Below are 15,732 nucleotides of genomic sequence, written 5' to 3'. Positions count from 1 at the left end.
CAGGTTCAATCCCTGGGTCAGGAAGATCCTCTGGAGTAGGAAATGGCAACCTACTCCATTATCCTTGCCTAGAGAATTACGTGGACAGAGGAACCTGGTGGGCTACAGTCTGTGGAGTTGCAGAGTTGGGACACAAATGAGCAAGTAACATTTTCACTAAAATTTTCTCTCTGCCTTGGCTACCAGGAAACTCAGAACCATGTCGGCTCTCAGTTTAAAGATACTGTCTCCTTCATACCCCCATTGTTGTCTAGTTGTTGTCCCTTCACTCTTAATTTAATGCTTTAGGGATTTTGCAGGGTTTCTCTCTTCTGAAATGTTACACAACTCTGAAGGCTCTTGGAAACGGGCAAGGTAACATATGTAAAAGGAAGTTCTCTTCTGATGATTTACCACTAGATGGCAGCACAGCTCAATAAAATATATTCTCTTCAACTCCCCACCCCCACCAGAACCAGTTCTGCTATTTAATAACTGTGACTTGGGCAAGTGACTTTTAACTCACCCTGAGTCTATCATGTGAAAAAGAAACAGGTGAAATATATCTTAGGAAATGATAATGGCCTTGTGATTAACTGCATGGACTCTGAAACAGATGGTCTGGTTTCAAATTCTGTTGTGCCATTTCAATAGGTGTTGAGATTTTAGGCAGCTTATTTAATTTCTCTGAGCTTTGCCTTCCTCTCTGTAAAATGGAGATATTAGTGCTTGCTTCATAGGATTGTTGCTAGAATTAAAAAGTAGTGTATAAAGTGCTTAGAATGATGACTGGTATTTTAAGAGAATACTTGCTAACACCACTAAGGGCCTTAAAGCTGATACCGGTGTCTTACCATGTGGTAAATGCCACTGTCCTATTTATTACTACTAAAATTTCATTCACTCTTTTTCTGGCATTTATGTAACCATTTTGGGTTAACAACGTGACATATCCCTGCAGCAACTTCTAATATCCTATATATAATGTCTATCACATAAAGTTAACTTGGAAAATGAAATAAATTATTAATTTATTATTTATTTATTGCTTTTACTCAGTGAGGGCTGGGAGTGTGATGTATATGTCATCACACAGGGCGTGTGTGAAATAATACAGAGTTTGAAAAAAAAAAAAAATCAACCAAACGAACATTTTAGATTTTTGTGGGAAAAAAGGTATAAGAAAAAGTACATTGTGGACATCAATGTTGAGAAAGACAAGGAAATTTTTATAATTATGAATTTTATTTTATTTACTATGCCAACATTTTCAGGAAAGAGACTTTACATCCAGTTTTTATAATTCATTTTACAAGCAAATTCTAATATACAGTATTTACTCTGAACTGGTTTTTAAGTCAATGGGAAAAACAATACTGCAGATAGTAAAGATTGTGGTGTTTTTAGTCAGCAATGATTAAGAGATTTTAAATTCTTAGGGTCAGTTTTACTTTGTTGTGGTGATGCTTTACCAAGGAGCAAGTGGGTAGCTTTCCCCCAATAGGGTTAAAACATACAATGTATTTTTACTTAACAGCATAGTTGTAGATTGGTGCTCACCATCATAATCATGTATCCAAACACACTCGTTCAAATTGCTGCAGCAGAAAAATCGAAGGGAGGTGTGAAAAGAAAATTTTAAAATATAATTCAGGCATCAGACTTAAGAAAAATAGCAAGGCCATCATCCCCAAGGAAAAACGCCAGGTATTTGTACTACAGCTATAATTAATGTTCAAATGTATGGATAAGCATGCAAACATAACCACCCCAACTGATTCAAAAGCACGAAACTTAAGGCTGAGAGTAAACCGAAACTGTGCTGCAGTCTCACTGCTCTCCACTGCAAGCGTGTCTGGTGATTCCAAATCACGTCCTCAGTGCCCAGAGACCAGGATACCATCGTGACGATTCCGCTCAGAAATGCAGAGTGCGTCTGTGTCTGTTGTACCGTCTATGCTACAGGAAGATCTAGAAGTGACAGCTATAGGGGGACTGTGTTCTCTTTGATGGGTCTGAGTAAAATACTTATGGGACAATGAGACATTCAAAGAACTTAGTGCTTTAATGGAAAAAGTGACATGCTTAGAATACAACTGTGAAAGGCTGTACTTCGAACAGCAACAATTATAGAGAAATTCATTTCAACAAAGGAAGCCACACCCAATAGGAGGCATTTAGATATTTCAGGCACAACTCCAAGCAATTAAGCTCATTTAAAGTGCAAATCTGATAGTTTCTCTCATATTCAGATTTTTACTTGTTAAAATACTTAGTAAGGTTCTCTAATATCTATATAAATACAATGAACAGTAGTTGTATGCCTGAAAATATTGCACAAATTAAAATGAGACTCCTAAAGAAAAAAGCTAGAGGGTCTCAGTTATCAGAAACATTCTAAATGATATTAACTACATAATTCTTTAAGCGCCTTCAAAATCATCTGCATCTGTACTGATTAACTCCTTAAGCCAAGCTGTCTTTAAGGAATTTGATATGCATCCCATTAACAGCCAAATATATAATTCCACATACTCTATTTTCTCTTCCACAAATGTGATTAACACCAATAAAAACTTCTTCCTCAGGATTAAAAATTCATACACTGCAACCATCTTCACCAAAATCACAAGAACCAAGGAAAAAAGTGATCTGAGTTCCTACGGAAAGGGATTTGGCACAGAGTTGACTGACAGAAGCACTACAGAGAGATCAAGCCAAATCTGAGACAGTAATTTCTGATTACTCAGGTGAGCTGCTGCCCCACCTCATTTCTGACTTAACATTTACTAAGGAGCAGACAGACTAGCATAATATTCTTGCAGTTTTTAAAGAAAACTGCAGGCAAATACTCTGTTATTTCGCGCAAGCATCATAGATTTTTTTTCTCTTATATATAATAGTATGCTTCATAATTATATTGATGAGCCTTTTGCCAAGATTAAGGCTCAACAAAGGTACACAGAAATTGAACTGATGGATTAATATTTCTGCAATTTCATCAGGAATAAAAAACAGACCAGGAAAAGGATTCTAATAAACATACTGCAGGAGTCAACATTTTAATACACAGACATTGCCCTCAGACGAGGGGGTTAAAGTAAATATCTAAAAATTTTTTCCCTAAAGATAAAGGTAACATTTCTTGAGAGTTTGGTTCAATGTCCAAATAAACCAAAACCTATTAATCAGTATGTTCTACTTTAGGGAAACACCTCATTTGCACTATCTGAGAACAGTTTTCTTTCCTCCTCAAAATGAAAGACCACACGTACCCACTTACAGCTTCAGCTATGACTGCCTGTAAAAAAAGAGCCTTCCTGATATACCTCATCACTTAGCACAGTAACAATACCTGCATTATGTGAACACTTTCTAAACTCTAGTGCTTCTCTGGCAGAGTGCTGTCGGATGACAGCCTGATTCGAGACTTGGGCTGCTCACCTATCACCAAGTCCAAGAAGGGCCGCTATCTGGTGAAGTGGCAGACCCACTAGAATGGTCCCCTGGCAGGAAGGGGTGACTGTGTCACATGGCAGGAAACACCTCTTTTCAGATTTCCACTAGAGCCCTTGCTGTGCTGTTTCTCTAAAATGGGGCAATGTATATTTTGTAAAGGGACCACTAGAAATTTGAGTGACTGACTTTTTGGCCATGATCCCTTTTGATAAATTTTTGATCACAACAAAAATTGACTTAGTAAATATTGTCTGTCTGAAAGACATTAATCCTAATGAAAGCAACAGCAGATGAACAGCCTAGAGACACCATGATTTGGGAGAACAGGAGGGCACATTGACTGAACCACCTGACGAGCGGTCAGCAGCATGATTAGGTTAACGCGTATGGTCCCTTGGCAGTTCCACAGCTGCCTTCCTAGCACATTAAAATAAATAAGCATATTGCCATTGAAATATCTTTTAATACATTTTAATAAAACACAATTTCCCCTTTCCAATTTTATTTTTCTTCCCAAATCTACTTTTCAAATACACACCAACATAAAAGGAAAACCTGGAAAACCCAGAAGAACACAACTATTATGAATTCTGGTTTTCTCAAGATAGTCTTACTTAAATTTATAATTATACTCAAAATATTTTAACTCATTTTGCTATAGAAAATAGTTTTAAATCCCCACGTATGAGACATTTATATCCCATCAAAGTTCTGTGCAAACATTTCAAGTCCATTATTCCAGTCTTCGGATATTAGCAGAAAGTCAATAAATATAAATATTACAATAAAGACTTAATTTAAAATATATACTGTGGAACCTCAAAACAGCTAGCATGGATTCATAAGCCTATAGGATTTAAAACGGAATTACCAGCAAAACTCTAGCACCAACATATGTTACAAATGAATATATCTTTAGGTCAGGTTTCAGGTGTATCTTCACTCAAGCCTTCCAAAATTTAACCAGTAACAAAAACAAATACAAATTATGTGTGAATCTGGGTGTGTGTGTTTAACAAGATGTTAAAGCAACATATAATTGGTTTATATATATATATATAATATGAAGAATTTTAGCCAGGGGAATTTGGTAAATAAATAAATACTGAGACTATAACAAGGAAAAATAAAACTTATATTAACTTCCCATTAAAAGCCTGAATTCATTCTCCTTTATTCATCACAGAGCTTTTGCATAGACCTTTAAAATATACAAATCACTGGCCAGAACTCTGCTTACAGACTATCATCTTTCATTATCACCAAATCTTCAGTTAAAATAATAACCATATTCACGGAGGGACAAATGGAAAAGGGTGAGGCTCTGAGAACCACAATTAATACAGACCTTAAAGGGACTACGTCAGCAAGCACATTTGCTGCCTGCTAAGCAGAATGTTATGAAGTTTGTGATGTGCAGAGGAATGGATGACATGATCAGAGCCTTCTGTAGACCTCTGAATGAGTAAGCAAACTTTCGTGTTTACCTGAGACAAATATGCTCAAATGGTATATACTTCAACCAGGATATAAAACAGAAGAGCCAAACCAGTAGAAGCTTCCATGTTTTAATTTTAGGATTTGCAAGCTTTCAATGGAACCTCCATCGTGGTAGCAAACTGCACACATAAAGCTATTACGGAACAGATTGTTTTTTAAAAAAAACAAATTGGCAGGTGATGGCTATGCACTTAATGTATCTTTGGTTTAGGAAGACGAGAGTATTGATTAGAAGCCAAACAATCCCCAGAATTCAAATTGTCATTAGGAGTCTGCATGATTTCTTTTCTTCTTATTAGTGGCCTTGGGATGCTTGTCTTGGCCTGGAAGTTTTGAGGCTCTAGTCGGGGGCTGCTTATGTGTTTTTGTTTGAAAGAGCCAGAAGGGGGGCGGAGCTTAGACACTTTTGGATTTGGATTACTTGCAAGATTTGTTTGACTAGATGTTGGCTGGAGTTTTGCGGAATTACACTGTGTGATTATTGGTGACTTCTTATAAGTGGGAGTCCTATTTGGAGATGTTTCAGGAACTGAAGGAGATACCAAAGAATTCAAGATGGGTGGCTTAAAAAGCTGCGAGGACATGGGCTGAGATGTGTAGCCCTCTGGAGAAGACTGATTTCTTCCAACTCTCTTAGCCTGGTCATCTGTACTTGACTGGGGAAGTGTCTGAAGAGAAGTGGGCACAAACTGCATGTCACCGATTTGATTATTTGCCAGATGATAAGGCTCTTGAGCATTCAAGGTCGTGTTCAAGTTTGCTTCAGAAGGCATACTCTTCACCATATCCTTAGTGAATTCCGGGCTTGAAGAAAAAGGCTGGTCTTCCAGACCGTTGCTGCTTTCTTGTTGCGAGCCGTGTGTAAAGCTTTCATCTGGAGGTACAACACCCTGATGTGTGCCCTGGACTGTGCACTCACTGTGGGCCTCGGTATGTTGTGGCTTTACTAGTTTTCCCTGGGTGTGGTCTGTGGGTCTGGGAAGGCTGCTGGAAGGCTGTAGTACTTGAGGCTATTAAAATTAAAAACAACATTAGCAACAATTCATTTTAGAAACACCACCCAGAATTAATATGTTCCAATTAGGCTGTGCTGGCACTTATTATGTTTTAATATGAGAAGCATGTGGGTTTTTTTTTAATTAAAAAATAAGCTGCAATATTCAAGTAATTTATGAGACACATATGAGTGATGATGCAAACAAAAAATGGTACAAGCAGTAAACACTAAACAAGATCCAAAATCAAACAGGATAAAAGAAAAATATTAAAGCACTGGTTTATTGAAGAAAGAAGATTCCTATCTTGATTCATTAATTATTTAAAACTTTATATAAAGAGAGCTTGACAGAATGATTTCTATATAGTCATTTGGTTTAATCTCCATAAAACATTCAGACAGTCACTAAGAATTTCAGAATATTACCCATTTTAAAGTTTTTTTAAAGGAAAGCTGTATTCCACTTCAAAACACTTTATTAGAAGAAGTATTAATTTAAGTGTCAGGTGCTGTACCTCTAAATTTTAATTGAGAATTAAAATTACCAGCAGATAAACACAATTTAGAATGAAGATTATATTCTAAGTTGATGTGAAATTCTAATCACTTACACAGAAATAGGTCAACGTCTTAAGCTAATGTTAAGTTTCTTTTAACATTCTTACTGAAAAGTTTCGGAATGAAAGGCTTTCACGGTTTATTTGTTCTGTCTCATTGCCATTTGAGGGATCAACTAAGGCTCTATTATGGCCGATAAGTGAAAAATGGATTTACCCTCCCCAGGAATAAATGTCTGTTAATAAAATTAAAAATAGCCAGCTTTTTTGAATGATGTCAGAGAGTAAAACAGATTTCAAGTTGCCTGTAACCTTAACTAAAGCTCAGAAGCCTACAATAGAAAAGTTCTTAAGGCTGACATGCCTTGCACACACTTCTCTGGAGCCCACTGCGTGGTTATATTCTATACAAATCAAGGGAAATATACGATTTCTATTACTTTTGGGCAGTCGGTAAAGAAAATATGACTTTTAAAGTTATCTTTCTATGGCCCAAATAGTTACAGTTTATGGGGCAAAGCCTACTGGTCCTATTGTGATACGGGGATGGTTGCTATAGATGTTTTAAATGCACACACATACATACACACTCCCACACATTCTTTTTTTAAAATGTCTGACACGTCACACACTGTAGTAGGTACAGGAAAATATGAACCTGAACACAATGCTGTTCCTGTGGTTGAGAGGCCTGACGAGAGAGTCAGATAAACAAAAGATGAGACCGTGTCTCAAGCATAACAACAGGTAGAAGCAAAACATACGCCTGATTAGAGAGGTCACAGACGGCATCCAAGAAATACCAACATCGGAACTGAGTTTTAAGAACAGCAGGAGTTTGCCAAGAAGACAGGAAGGGAAAAACAGTCAGGGTAGAGGGCCACAACATGCGAAATACAAAGGCAAAAAAAAGACATGATATGTTCCAGCAACTTCCAATTGTTAGACTGATTGGCAAGCACAGTGCTGGTGAGAAGGTGTGGGCAAGGGCCAGCTCAGAAAGGAACTCACATCAGGCTGAGCAGTCTTGACTCTGTACAGTAGGTCAGGGGAGACGATGAGGAATTTTAAGCAGAGGAATCCCAAGACCCAATGTCATTACAATGTCATTCTGGTGGAATCAGTGAGGAAGGTGACAGAAGGGGAGGAGACTGTCAAGCAGAACACCCAGACAGTATGCCACTGCCAACACCCAGGTGAATTATTAATATATGGGTTTTAAATTAGGATATTAGTTTAAAAAAAAAAAAAAAAAAGGAAAGGATTGAAAAAGATTTTGAAGGTGAAACAGAGAAGTTTAAGGTGAGTTCTAGGTTTCTGGCTTTGAAGATGAAAGATGGGATACTGCCCTGTATCCAGAAACAAAAGACCTCTAGGTAAGCTGCCCACCAGTCCTTTCTTTGCACAACCTCAGCAGCCCACAGGACTCAGAGGGCAGGACAAATTCCCCCTACGCCTAGGGGATCTCAGGAAACTCCCTGTAGTCACAAATAAGTAGAGCTTTAGTACTCCTTATAATTTATAGAAAAGTTGGTTACTAAAGTTTAAAAATGGAGACCCATTCCTAGACTGAAAGAGCTCAGTGCTTCTAACTGGACTCAGCTACTTCAAGTCTTACTTCAAGAGTTGAATACATACACTTCAATGCACTATTCTGAGAATTCTCAAATGCAATGGCTACAGAGGTTAAGGTCAAAAGTGCCAGCAATACGCACTACCAAGTAATTATGCAAGGGGCTGACAGGCATCTTCAATGATAATCTTAAAAGTCTATTCTGTGCTGCTTACAAAGATAACCAAAGACTATGAGCTCCTTAAGGCATGCACCATGCTTTCTTTATTCATATTTTCTTTATTCATATTTTTTTTGTTGCTGTAGTTGGTATCCTCAGTATTTTGCACATGTATGTGTGTGCATGCATGTGTGCAAGTCGCTTCAGTCACATCCAACTTGTTGCGACTCTATGGACTACAGCCGGCCAGGCTCCTCCGTCCATGGGATTCTCCAGGCCAGAGTACTGGGGTGGGTTGCCATTTCCTCCTCCAGGGGATCTACCTGACCCAGGGATCGAACCCACATCTATTGTGTCTCCTGCACTGGCAGGTAGTTCTTTATAAGCGCCACCTGGGAAGCCCACATAATGGGGACTAAATATATATTTATAGGATAAATGAATAACTATTAATAAATAGTACATTCCAAAATTGCCTCTTCGGTAATAAATTACCATAGGTCACTGATACAGCACTAATTTAAACAAATTTTTTAAAAAACACTGATGGACAAGAAATTTTATAATTTAAAAAATGTGTTCTCTAAGTTTGGGGTCAGCTTAATGATTCAAGTTTAGAAGCACAGCCTGAAGGATTCATTACATGTTAACTTGAACACCGCACCTCCCATATGACCTGCACCCCCCCATACTGACTTACCAGCTACGCCAGAGGTGCTTTTTAGTTGGAGACTAGACATTTCTCGATGAAATGTGTTAGGGAAACTATCTTAACAAGCATTCAACTATTTTCCATTTCTAATAATTAAAAATGACTATAACATGTAAAACACTTAGGATAGAACCTCCCAGAGCACATCAAAATTGCTCAATAAATGTCACTTATGATTGTTAAAAGGTGTGAAAATGATTAATTCAAGCTATGGCCCTTTAGTAGCTAGGTCTGGAGGGGGGAAAAGCAAATTCTGTAATAGTATTATAATAAACTAGTTGTTACAGATTACAAGGTTTCTAGAATCCAAATACATATTTCAATAATGGTCATATTTAAATATTTTAAATTCAAAGGAGGCATATCTGATACGACACACATCCTCAAGTGCCCTCCTGGAGATAAACCAAAGCTAGGAAATAAATGCAAGGCAATTTAACATTTAGAGAGAATTTACATGTGGCTATATGAAGGAGCCAGTACAACACAGTACTGAACCACTTAGTGTTTGAAGACAGACTGATCTGGGTTTAAATTCTGGCTTCTCAGTCTATCAATGAGATGCTGGGTAAATTATCTTACTCCTCTGAGATGGAATTTCATAACTTGTAAAATGAGGATAATATCAGTACCTACACCTCAGTGAACTGCTGTTAATCACAATGAAATGGTAACATGCACACAACCTACTCAGTATCAGTGTAACACCTGACACATTCCAAATACTTGAGAAATATACTTCAGACTGTAAAAGAAGGGTTTCCCTTCTTCCCAGTGGTAGACAGCTAAACTCTACATAGCATGCATGATCTCTGATTATCATAAGATACTAGGTGGAAGGTATGATCTTTTTGTAAATGAGTAAACTGAGGTTAAATGAAATTAAGTAGTTGTTCAAATTCACACACTTTAACAAACAGCAAAGTCAGAATTTGAACTGACAGAGAATTTAAAATGCAGCACTAAAACTTGACTCTTCTGTGTGAGCGCATGATTAGTCACTCAGTCATGTCAGACTCTTTGCAACCCCCTGGACTGTAGCCCGCCAGGCTCCTCTGTCCATGGGATTTTCTAAGCAAGAATCCTGGAATGGTTGCCATTTCCTCCTCCAGGGGATCTTCCCAACCCAGAGACTGAGCCCACGTCTCCTGCTTGACAGGCGGACTCTGTACCAGTGAGCCACCTGGGAAGCTCCACTGTTCTATGTATACTGAGTTAAGTCCAACGAGCTCACAGATTCTCAGAATATGCAATATAGCCAGCTGACTATTTTAAAAACTCAAAAGGCAGATTCAATACCAACATTCAGGTATTAACTCTTTTAGATGATGCCCTATTGCCTTCTTAGCTGATCTGTCCTACACAGGAAAATGCTCAGATACCAAACTCAAGCCACACTGTGAAACAGTATTTCCAGGAAAAGGTGGTTCCAAGTGATCCACTGGAGGAAATACACTGAACACAAGGAAATGCAAATCAGCACACATCACTAAGAAAAACTTTTCACCTCTGTTTCATATCACTTCAAAGATATCAAGCATTTTAACATAAGGAAAAAGTCATATCAGCTTCTGTAAACATTCATGTTCTGAAGTCGCCAATAGTAAGAGGGCAGCTAGAAATATCAAGTCCTGATGGAAAAAAAGTATGTCAATATAGGTAAGATAGAAAGAAGAAAATGTCCTAAAGCATAATAATGCTACTGCATAACAGACACAGGAATTACCTAATATTATTTTTCCTTGGTACATATAACTTTATTATCAATATTGAATACATTTTAAAGAATAAAAGGAAGATGGTAATGGAGCCACTTGTAACATGCCTGTAATTTCATGCAGGCTCTGACATGCATCATGCAAACTGGGGGAGAAAAAAGTGACAATGAGGAAGGTGGTAGGAAAAAATCTGAAATTGTACTGTACCACGCTTTGTCAGAGAAGTAATGGACTAACTTCTCAACTCCTTGCCAATAGCATAATGGGAGAGCAGAGACAAGAAAAAGACAGGACAATGGTGTCAGAGACCACATACAACACCAAGGAACTGCCGTGACTGGGTAGCAGCCAACAGTATTTGCTTTTGTTGTATTTTTTCAGGCATTATTTCAATATATTTCTATAAAATGAAAACATATCTCAATAGATTTATACTTGCTAAAGTGGTTTATAAGTTAATACAAATATTCCTATCCACAGCACAGTGTATATAAACTTCTTACCCTTAAAAGGAATCACGTAAAGAATCTTACACAAATAAAATACTGAAAAGAATTTTGACACAATTAATATTCATACTCCAAAGACCTAAAATGGTTTAACTGCATGTAATCCCTTATAAACGAAGTAGAAATTATTTTTAATAACTTCAGAGTCTTGCATATTGCAATCACAACTCAGTTTACTACTGCTGCATTAAAGGGCAATAAAAGACTAATCTGATCTTCATGTATGTCTTAAATATGATGTTCCACATTATAAGCAAGGCTCCATACATCACTAGAGAGATGGAAGACAGGACTGGATCCCTAGCATAACTGGGTCCAATGAATTCTGCTCTATAATTCACATGAACCCAATCAAAGTTTTCAGGGATTTGGGGAGACCAGGAATGTCTTATTCCCTAGATGTCAGAGTAATGTCCCCAAATCTCAAGAGAACTTAAGGAAGACACCTGACTGATAAATAGAAATTAAAAATAAGCAATTTCTGAAATAAGGAGTTCAATGGCTTTTCTAAGTTAATCAGTTAACAGCTTTTAAAAATTAACAACATGAATAATAGTGACTTAAGCAATTTACCACACAGGCATAATCAGTATGAGATGCCTAAATTTCATGAGTTTACATCTCTGAGATGTAAAACCCATCAGAATTTACTTCTGGGATGCAGAATACTTCAGAAAAAAAGAAAAAACTAAACATCATAATAGAACAATTCCACTGGTGACCAATATGCATGGTATACTTATCCAGAGTAGGGGGCTGCAGGCACTATGACAAGGCAACAAACACAGCTAATAAAACAACCGCAGAATCTGCGGAGCATTATGAATGGCTTATGCAGACAACGGCAACTGCTTTGTTTCTCATAATCGCAAGCTTTTGAGAAAGAAACTAACCCATGCTGATGTTTACAGGGCAGCTTCCAGGACCATGTTTGATGCACATTTCTAGTCAATTAACCAATGACTAATATGCACTTGAACTAGCTGCAAAATGGACACAGTGGACACATATTCTATATTAACTACATTTAAAAAAATGGCCTACTGTAAAATCAAATTGTTCTGTTTTTACTGACTTACTACCCTTTTCTACTTCACTGAAAAATATTTTATTTTTATGAAAAGTCACTCTCCGAGCTAATTTCTCATTAAAGCACTGACACGCTATCTTTACATATAAAATTGATTACAGTCACATGGTGAAGCCAATCGGATTGAGCCACGTTAAGGTGTACCTTATGAACATGTTTGTCAGTTCAGCAACACACATCAAGCATTCTAAAAAGCACACGCCCTTTAACAACCATCCTTCTAGCGCGAACACTGATCTATACACAAGAATAAACTGCACTACAATAATATCTCCAGTATCTCTATTTAATAAGGGGAAATGGAAACAACAGGAAAACAATAAAGCATATCATAGTCACATGATAACATATTACCATGTAATCATTAAAATGTTTTCAAGAAATATTTACTGTATGAAAAATGCTCAGATAATACTATATGGAAAAAAGCAAAACAAAAACTGAAAATATGAGCGTATCAAATGTCCTAAGAGAAAGTAATATTTTATGAATCTTTTATCTGAATTTTAAATATACACAGATGCATATATTGGGTTGTATAGTTTCATTCAATAAATACATACCGGGTTATGATGTAAAATGAATTTATGTCAGTTGTCAAAAAAGGTTTGTAAAACAACCATTGAAGGTTATAAGAGGAGGAGGAAAATATAAGACAATATAATTGTTATTCTTAACATAACTCTGGTGAGTATAATTAATTATAATTATTATATAAATTTATAAGCCAGGTAACACCGTATCAAGAAACTATTGGTCTGGATTGGGAATTTGGAATTAGCAGATGCAAACTATTATATATAAAATGGATAAACAACAAGGTTCTACTGTATAGCTCAGGGAATTATATTTAATATCCTGTGATAAGTCATAATCAAAGAAAATATGAAAATATATATATTTATAACTGAGTCACTCTGTTGTACAGCAGAAACTAAACACACACTGTAAACCAACTGTACTTCAATAAAATTTTTTTAAAAAGAGACTTTGGGCTTAAATGGGCTTTTAATATGTAAACATTATTAATGACTTCTGTTGCTTAAAAGTATCTTTTTTCTTCCAATTTAAGTTACTGCACATGGAAGCTAAAGGTAGCAAGATTTCTAAATTCTTCCGAGAAAGGTGTTAAAGAGCAAATTTTAAAAGTCTCTTTAGGCATGATAAGAAATAGGCAGTATTAATACACTTTTTAAAGTCAAGTATTTCTAGAAGCAGTATGCTCTGGCAAGAACTGTTACTTAAGATTACCATTAAGACTTTTACTTGCCAAAAGTTATTATTTTTATTAAATTTTCATACTGTGAAGTAGGTTTTACATATATATATAAACTTTTATACATATACACATAAAACTATCATTCCTACTTTTACACAGGTGGAAATTAGAAATACTAAACTAATGCCAGCTGGTAAGTCAATCTGGATAAAAGCTGAAGTGCCTACTAACAACAGGAAGATCTTCGAATGTCTAAATGTAGATATTTTCTAACCTAGGGAAAAGTTAATTCGAAACTGGAAGACAAGCATCATCAAGTTAAGATCAGTAATATACCTGAGAAAAGAAATATAGGTCAAAATTTTCTGAGGGCGGGGGGGAAAGACACTTAAAAAAGAGCAGGATTTTCCTTTTATCTCCTTTATCTTCCGTTTATCTCCTTTATCTTTTTTAGAGATATTCTTAAATTAACCAAGAACATCCTTAGCCACTGCAGCTTTCTAGAGTTATCAGAGCTAAACAGTCCCATAAACATCAGTTATTTCACGCTCTGCAATATCTACAAGCTATCTCTTTATGCCTGTGTTAGGTCCACTGCTCTTACACATTTTAAAATACAAAACCAAACACAGACTATCTTACTGAAAACTAATAAGCCAAGCTTACCTGGCTTCTGCATTTACCAAAAAAGGCAGTTCGCTTAAGTTGATGTTCAGGAGGGCATCAGAAAGAACTTACTACTGAAATACAATAATGTAAGAGAACTCTTTCAACTACATGCCATCACTTGCAGAATTAACCTCTCCAAAAGTCAGTGCTGGAAGTTACATACTGATTAAATGTGGAGACAAATATTGTATCACTGACTACATAATCAGTTTAGTGTAGGAAAAGGGGAGACCTATTCCCAAACTCTCTGGAAAACCACTGGATTTACCCATTGTTTCACAACCTTCTCCTCTATTATTTTGTCATTACATAATAATAATGTTATTATTTTACACTTATTATTTTTATATTCCTGTCAGCTGTTCTCAGGGTAAATTCAAATAATGTAGCAGTTAATACATATTTCCTTTAAAGGAACCTTCAAAGCTCAAGAAGAGCTGTCAAAAAACTGTGAACAAGTCCTCTATCACTTTCCACAAACAAAGTCCTAAAGGTCTCAATGATCAAGAAAAAGACTCAATGTATATTGAGGCCAACACATTCAAATGCTGGAGAACCAAACTTTCTTTTTGCTAACTTGGAGATGCAGAGAAAGGAGGTTTCATCTTCAGAAAAGCTAGAAAGACAGATCTTGATAGTAGTATGGAAGAACAGACAGTGTTGCTTCACAGAAATTTAAAAAGTAGTTCTAAATCCAAAGGAGAAAGAAGCATTTGGAAATGGAGGGCCAATGACTCAGGTGAGGGACAAGAAATTTCTAAAGGTATGCAGATAAGAAACTAGTGAAATGGGTGCTTCTGGGAAACATGTTTTAAAAAATAAATCTAAAACTATCTGTAATACTGAATAGTTAACTGTCAACTCCAATTACATAATGCATCTAGATAAGAGGAAGGAGAATAGAAGAGATAAACAGTGGGGAAAAGATCGGGGACTAAAAGGGCGCTTCAGAAAATCCAAGGTAGGCACGTCCTTCTGAGGTAAATGCAGTATGGCTACAGCCTAAGAATACATGATCAAAACTGCCCTTTGGAATTCAGATTGGTTCACCAGCAATTTAGTATAATTCTTTATGTGCTAGCAATCTTTAGAGGAGAAAAGAATGCAACTTAATTGAAGCAAGGGAAGTAAAAAGGAGGATTTACAAAGGTGGTGGGAGATGGGAAAGAAGGAGGGAGGAATGCTTTGAACAAATTAACTTGCTACTAAATAACTCGATATAAAAGCCTATGCAAACTCTATCCCACTATTCTTTAAAAAGTGCAAAAGGGAAGGAAAGGCATAATGACCAAAACATACATTTCAAACCTTGTCTCAAATTCATGTTGATACTTCCTATTGACTAATTCAAGAAATAAAATTTTATTTGAATAAATCACATTTAAAAATTTTAACTGCTTAAAATTTCCCCCTTTTAGATCTTTGATACTTCACATTATTTAGGTAAGGATAATTTATGAAAAAATTGATATGAATTACAAATTAGGGCAAATCCATGGAGAAGGCATAAAAGTGACTGTGACTGACAATATTTAAATATCTTTTTCATTAATATTAGCTTTTCTGGGTGACTTTTCAAAAAAGATAAAA

The 15,732-nt window shown here is 36.3% G+C and overlaps 1 protein-coding gene across 5 annotated transcripts in view; it reads right to left on the bottom strand.

Moving 5' to 3' along the window:
• Positions 1-1,205: 1,205 nt before the first annotated feature.
• Positions 1,206-15,732, bottom strand: part of CCSER2 (coiled-coil serine-rich protein 2) — a 158,422-nt gene continuing 143,895 nt past the window's right edge. For 3 of the 5 annotated variants that reach the window (XM_010854379.1, XM_010854382.1, XM_010854383.1), the window contains one exon: positions 1,206-5,948. In XM_010854379.1, the coding sequence (XP_010852681.1) occupies positions 5,130-5,948 (819 nt within the window). In that variant the 3' untranslated portion in view covers positions 1,206-5,129. Of the gene's footprint in view, positions 5,949-14,139; positions 14,214-15,732 lie in introns of all 5 variants that reach the window. The other 2 variants (XR_826527.1, XM_010854380.1) reach the window with 2 other exon arrangements.

The sequence above is a fragment of the Bison bison genome, unplaced genomic scaffold, assembly GCF_000754665.1.
Source record: "Bison bison bison isolate TAMUID 2011002044 unplaced genomic scaffold, Bison_UMD1.0 scf7180017864341, whole genome shotgun sequence".
NCBI classification, from domain to species: Eukaryota; Metazoa; Chordata; class Mammalia; order Artiodactyla; family Bovidae; genus Bison; species Bison bison.
The sequence above is the reverse complement of the archived record's forward strand: the minus strand, read 5'-3'. Positions and strand labels throughout refer to the sequence as shown.